At 41.3% G+C, this 7,270-nt stretch overlaps 1 protein-coding gene across 2 annotated transcripts in view; it reads left to right on the top strand.

The window, feature by feature from the left end:
- LOC122809177 overlaps positions 1–7,270 on the top strand; it is a 519,088-nt gene that overhangs the window by 388,495 nt on the left and 123,323 nt on the right. For both annotated transcript variants that reach the window (XM_044080476.1, XM_044080477.1), the window contains one exon: positions 3,394–3,493. In XM_044080476.1, the coding sequence (XP_043936411.1) occupies positions 3,451–3,493 (43 nt within the window). In that variant the 5' untranslated portion in view covers positions 3,394–3,450. The remainder of the gene's footprint in view (positions 1–3,393; positions 3,494–7,270) is intronic.

Genomic DNA, 7,270 nt, shown 5'->3' with positions numbered 1-7,270 from the left:
CTTGACCATCTGAACTGCCTTACCTTGTTCCCAAGTCTGAACCAAATATTTCAGCAACAATCTTCCCAACAAACTCCTTCCTCATCAGTGAGCCACAACACAAATTTAACGAAATTTTGCAAAGCCCTACCATACACCTTCCTTTTAAAAGCTGCACAGGATTCCTGTACCAAGCATCTTATCATTCCAGGCCAACCTGACACACCTCATCCGGCAAAACCAGTGACTCATACCATTGACATATTGTCTGAATAAAAATGATCCCTTTCCCCCTGCAACTTCTCCTGCTAGACCTTCGATGCCATCCAAATTGGAACTAACTCCAGACAGTCAACACCCCTCCTCCAATCATCCATCCATACTGCCAGCCAGGACACCACAAACCATTCCCCCCAAAATATGCCCCCATCCCAATACTTCCTGCCACATCTGCAAACAATTGCAAATCCTCTTGAACAACCCAATCTGCTTGCCGAAAGCCACAGCATTAAACAACTCCAAAAAGGGCAACCCCAATGTTAAACAGCATGCACCAACTTATTAAAGCTCAATCAATGATATTTGTTTTTCTCCCATTCAACAAAAAGGCCACAAAACTACAAAAGGAATGACCCAGGTTAACTGACCAACATGCAGACTTCAAGAGCCCGAAGAGCTCCATGACATCCTTAATCCACATCTTGTCCTTGGATTTCACCCACACAATCTTTTCTTTCAAACATGTTACCTTCGCATCTAGTAAACAAAACAAACCATGGCACACATCCATTAGCAATCCCAGGAAACAATGGCTTCCTTGAGCCTTCTAACTTCTGCCTAGCCAGTGGAACACCCAATTCCTCACATATCCCCAAACACACATGCATACCTTCCAATGCTCCATCAAACCCTTCACCTACTCTTAAGAAGTCATCTAGCTAACATACCACCTTCTGGCTGCCCACCCACTGCTGCTAAATCTAGTGGAGAGCAGTGCTAAACCTCTGAAAGTAGCACAGGCTACTGAGCATCCCATTGGTATAGCTTTGTCTAAGTAAAACATAAACACAACCACCATACCCAACAATGGCCACTCTTCCTCCCAATGGATAATAAACAAAAAACATATTCAATATCTACCTTCACCAACCATGGGTCCGTAAACTCCAAAATGACCTACACTGCATCATCCAAAGAGTCATAACTGATGTTTGCATCATCTGCCAAAATAAAATCATACACAGAATTCTCCTCGGGATAATGCAAAGGGTGAATCAAATAAAATTCCCTGCTGACTTCTAGGAACCAACCCCAATAGAGAAACCTTAAAGCTATTAACAGGAGGCATATCAAACAGACCCAATAACCTACCCGCCCACCATTCCTTCTCTACCAAGCCTTCCAAAATCTCTTCCTTCCCCTGCAGGGAACACAGATTCCTACAAATTGACCCCTCCCATCCCACTCTTGATTTTATAAAAAAAATCCCTCAGAAAACCCATCTATTAATTCGACTGCAACTACTGAATCAGGAAATTGCATAAACAGCTGACACAATCCCTGTACATTAATGGGAAAATGCATTCCCTGGTCTTCCCTTTGATCCACGAAAGGGCACCCCCCTTCCCTACCCCAGAAAATTCCACCTACCACAACTATCCTGAAATCCAAAAAATGATAAAGGTAACCCACTTGATTCAGGCTGCCTCTAACTCAGAATTAACCACCATGCATAAATGCACACCTAACAGTGTATCATTGCCTGTGAACTCATCACACACCGCTCCAGCAACAGGAACAGTCACCACAGCAGCATCCATCACCTATCAAGTCTAGCTCCCTCAGGCCACCAACTGATGCAAACTATAGCTCTTCTGCCTGTGAGACAATGGCCGCCCATCTCTGCCACAAGCTCTGCACTTCAGCTATCTACCAAAAGAAAGGACAACAGTAAGAGCTCTGTAAAAAAAAACATTCATCAGCCTAGTCTGCCAAGTGAGATTGTACCAGCCCTTCACTCTGAGCAGCATTGTTAGTGACCCATATGATACCAATGAACTCAAAGCCACAACTTGCCAGTGGAAAATTATGATCCAACTCCCAGTCTCTGACTGTAACTGTCTCACCCAAACCTGATGGCCACCACTCACTACCTCCTAAGCCCCTGCTTAGTACAAACAATCTATCAAAGCTAAATACTGGGGGACAAAGGCCCAAGCCTCTCCTAGTTCCACTGCCCCTCCATCTGCACAGATTCTATATTGGGTTATTTATGTGAAGCAAGGTGGTGGCAGTATCATGCTTTGGGGTCGCTTTTCTTCAGCTGGAACTGCGGCTTTATTCAAGGTGGAGGGAATTATGAACAGTTCTAAATACCAGTCACTTTTGGCCCAAAACCTTCAGGCATCTGCTAGAAAGCTGACGATAAAGAGCAATTTCACCTTTCAATATGACAATGACCTCCAAGCATACATCCAAATCAACAAAAGAATGGCTTCACCAGAAGAAAATTAAATCTTTGGAATGGCCCAGCCAGAGCTCAGACCTAAATACAATAGAAAATCTGTGAGATGACCTGAAGAGGGCTGTGCACAAGAGATGTCTTTGCAATCTGACAGATTTGGAGAGCTTTTGCAAGGAAGAGTGGGCAAATATTGTCAAGTCAAGATGTGCCATGCTGATAGACTCCAACCCAAGAAGACTGAATGCTGTAATTATATCAAATGGTGCTTCAACAAACTATTAGTTTAAGGGTGTACACACTTATGCAACCAGCTTATTGTACATTTTTTATTTTTTATATTTTTCCCCTAACAGATTTATTTGTTTTTCAATTGAATTGTATAGGATATATGTCACATATAAAGTGGGAAACATTTTGAAATGATTTATTGTGGTCTCATTTTTTATAACACAAAAACCTAGCATTTTAACAGAGGTGTGTACACTTTTTATATCCACTCTGTGTGTGTGTGTGTGTGTGTGTGTGTGTGTGTGTGTGTGTGTGTGTGTGTGTGTGTGTGTGTGTGTGTGTGTGTGTGTGTACATACAAATGTAAAAAGGGGAAATGGAAACAGAGAGTCTCTCCAACATTAAGGGAATTGATTCTTTTGCAAGTGTTATTAGTGATGGAAAAGATGTTTATAAACTGTGGAGGTTGTTTGTTGCACGGAAGGCTTATGAAAGACTAAGTTAATGGCAAATGGCAATTATTGGAAAGATGCCTCGATATCTAGTTAAAATAATGGTCAGGGTTATTTAATTATGATGCCTGTTTATGCTGTTAGTTTACTTAGCTCATCAGTTGCATTTGCATACTATGTACAGGCTGATGTACTGTGCTTGCTGTTGTCTGTGCTATTATGGATGTGGTATTTTATTTCTGAACAAACACCTGTTCTGTTTCAATTGTAGGTGACTGAAATAACCTACAGTATACAGAGAAGGAAAGGGACATAAAGGACAACAACAATGAGATACATGATCCTAGTTTTCTTCATGGTGCTGTCATTTGGTAAGACATATTCAGTGAGGGCTTGTCATTTATTTTAACTCTGTAATTGAATAATGCTTTTTCTCTTCTTTTTATACTTTGTTAAATTGTTCAGACTGTTATAAGAAAGGGTTGGGTTCAGAAGAGATTAACAACAGAAACAAAGAAGAAATAGGGACCTCACTCAAACAAAGAAATAAACAGTTAATAATGACTTCCTCTGTCCAGGAGGGGCATGGGCACGACCCCAGGAGTGAATTTGAAGTCACCTGTCCTTTGATCTAGGATGTGTTTGAAGAGGGTCAGGGAGAGGTTCTGTTTCACATGAATTGGAAGCTTGTTCCGAGAACTGACATTCTCTGATCGATGTATGTGTCTGTTCAGCATGACCTGTTCATGTCAGAGACTAAGTTGAGATCCCTGGAGCAAGTGCCCCTCTTACAATTTGATTTATGAATATGCAGCATTTCCATCAGTGAGGTACATGCAAAAGGAGCCCTGTACTCAATTATTGGTATAATGAGGGGCAAGTATAATGGAATTATAAGAACCTTAGATCTAGATGCAATGCCTTTACTTATAAGATGTACCACACAGAAGGATTTTCTTACTACTGTGGATACGTGGTGTCAAAGTTCAGGTTGCTATCAAAATGAGTATCCATACATGTACCACTTGGTCTACTCTTAGGGTGGTGCTGTCTATAATGCAATCAGCAGGGATGTCACATTTCCCCAAAGGGAATAAGAATGCATTTTTTTTGCATTTAGCTTTAATCTGTGTCTTTGGCACCAATCATTTGTCTGCATTCACCCTGTCTGCAGTACATTAACATCACTGGGGAGTCAATGATTTCTCCCAATTTGCAATTGTTAGTGAACTTGGTCAGCCCCAGGCCATCCAAATTTGCCTGGACTTCTGAAAAATAAATTTAGTATTTAGTAAGGGGCCCAGCACAGAACCCTGTGGTACACCACTGGTGCCTGGTCTTTTGCTAGAGGTAAAGTCACACACTTTGACAGTATGTGGTCTGTCGGTCAGCCAGTTGGCTACCCATCTGGTAATGTAGGGGTTAATTCCCACTTGGGAGAGTTTCTCTATAATACCTGAGCAGCGGGTTGTGTCGAATGTCTTGGCTAGGTCAAGATAGGCAGCATGCTCTGATTTTCCCTCATGCAGGGCTTTGGTGACTTTCTCAAAGAAGTCAGCTATGTTTAACAGGCATGATCTACCTTTAACAAATCCAAACTGGGTTGAGTCAAAAGTCTGGAGATTGCCTATGTTAATAAGGTCCATAATGATTCTTTCCATTTCCTTACAGATGAGGCTAGTCAAGCTTATGGGCCTATAATTCTCAGAGTCACTTGATGGTCTCCTTTTGTGCAGAGAGATTACTGCTGCTATCCTCCATTCTGCTGGAACATAACCAGTTCTTAGGCTATAGATAAACAGAGATTCAAGTGGGTCTACTAGGTGATGTTTTAAGTCATTTAAAAGGCAACCTGGGATGTTGCCTGGTCCCATTGTTGCCACATTTTTGGCCTTGGAGAGCAGAGATGACCTGTTGTCTTGAGATAATAGGCTGCAGAATGGTAGCAGGTATACTTTGGAGGATGACTGGAGGGGATGGGCGGGTGAGATTTTCTCCAAATCTGTCAACTATCAGGTTGACTATTACTTCTGGTTGAGTAAGGGTGGTGCCCTTCACAGCCAGTTCAATGCATAGCTGGGTATTTCCTTTTAGATTTCAGACGTAGTTAAAGAATGCCTTGTGATTATCTTTAGCTAGGGATGTTATTTTTCTTTGTAATTAGCTTTGGAGGACTTGACAAGATCTCTCATTAGTTTGTTTAAGCTAGAGAGGGATTTTTTCCTCTGCTGAGCTAGTTCCCTTTTGTTCTTGAACGTTAGTTTCTTTCTCTTGTTGTATAGCCTGTTTATACTCGGAGTCCACCAGGGTAGCTTGCTTTTTCTGCAAGACCTGTTTTTAATCCAGTGAAGTACAGCTGATTCTATACAACTGCTTAAGTAGTTATATGGGCATTGGTGAACACCTCTGCATAGGAGTCCATGTTATGTGTTCAAGGGGCTTTGAAACTTCTTATACCATCACTTAGTATACTTTTCCTGTTTCATGGTGGGAGATCTATACATAGCTATGATGTGGTAGAGGGCATTGCCTATAGCTAATTGGACATGGAGTAGCTTAAAAGAGTCACACTGTTTGATCAGTCTTGAGGTGTACTTATCCTTAATGAAGATGGATACACCTCCTCCTTTGCTTCTTTCATGCTCAGTTTGTAGTCTAAACTTATGGAAGGCATTGTAGCCCTGCATGGCTGGGGTGCTTTCTGCAACTTTGAAGCATGTCTTTGTGACTGCACAGATGTCAGCATCTTCCAAATTAAAGCGTACGTCCAGGGAGTGCAGTTTCTTGTTTAGACTCCTAGAGTTAAGCAGTAGTACCTTGACTATCTAGAGAAGATTTTGTTATGTTGGGAGGTTGGTTATTTTAGCATTACATAAAAAAGGCGCAATAGGGGTGGCTGATGCCTTTGCCATTATCCAAAAGCCTAGAGGAAACAGGTGCAGACCATCTCTGGCAAAGCAATGTGGTCTGTCAACCATGTCTTTCCAGGCTGACAGATATCGGATTCCCCTTAGACTGACACCAGAACCTAAGCCAATTGCTAAAGTCAATAACTTTTTGTTTGTATTGTGGCATCATCCTTGGAAAAGGTAGAATGCTGCTTAAGACTAGGTTTATACCTGCCTGTGACACATAATCTGAGAACTCAGTTATATCTCTCTTTTTATGGTTCAGGGAGGTACATCTCAAGTCATTTACCCCCACATGGACTAGGACAGAGTCATACCGGTTCTTGTGGATGAGTGGCTTGAGTGACTTGATGGATCCTGCCACCTGACAGGCAGCTAACAGTAATCCAGTCCTTATCCAGCCTGGTGAGGGGAACATCAGTTTGTCTCATAATGGAGTCACCTATGACCAATATATTAGGTTTTGTGGTGTTACACGCTATGGGCTTATTTCTTGAGACATTGGTGTGTGTGTGTGTGTGTGTGTGTGTGTGTGTGTGTGTGTGTGTGTGTGTGTGTGTGTGTGTGTGTGTGTGTGTGTGTTATTATGTGCTTTAGTTGTTTTTTGCATTCTTATGTGTGTAAGTGGTTTCCATTTGGAAAGCCTCTGATCTTTTGGTAAGTTACTAGTAAGTACCTCCATAAATGTGGGTTTATGTGTCATATCCTTACTTACTGTGGAAAGTGTGTGCTGACAACCTATTTGGCATTCAATTTATACTTATGTGACAGCCTTGTCTCCAACTTGAAAGTATAACTACATCTCTCACATAAAGTATTTGCTTGTTTCAGAAGTAAGTGGTTGTCAGTATACATGAGACTATTGCTACATTGCCTCAGGATGCTCATGTCTATCATATTTTTAACATTCTTATTCCTTATATCTAGATTGTGCTCATAAATATGCTCTTTAAATTTTCGTTTGGTTTTTCCCACATAAAAACACAACATTGAACACACTTTGCCCTATGTACTAAACCCATTGAATTATAAATGCAGTGGAATGAAGTAACCAACTTGTAGGTCCCTACCACTAGTGTGTTACCCTCAAAAATAAATTTGCATTGGTTGCAGAGTCCACACTTCTTGGCTGAATTTGAAGCCAGTTTTTCACTACCTTTCAACAGGTTTTTCAAGTTTTTCCCTGTCCTATGTACTATACATGGTCTATCACCAAACTTCTCAAAATCTTTCCGATAA

Source organism: Protopterus annectens, chromosome 8.part0, assembly GCF_019279795.1.
Source record: "Protopterus annectens isolate FY-2018-M chromosome 8.part0, PAN1.0, whole genome shotgun sequence".
In the NCBI taxonomy this organism is placed as follows: Eukaryota; Metazoa; Chordata; order Ceratodontiformes; family Protopteridae; genus Protopterus; species Protopterus annectens.
The sequence above is the reverse complement of the archived record's forward strand: the minus strand, read 5'-3'. Positions and strand labels throughout refer to the sequence as shown.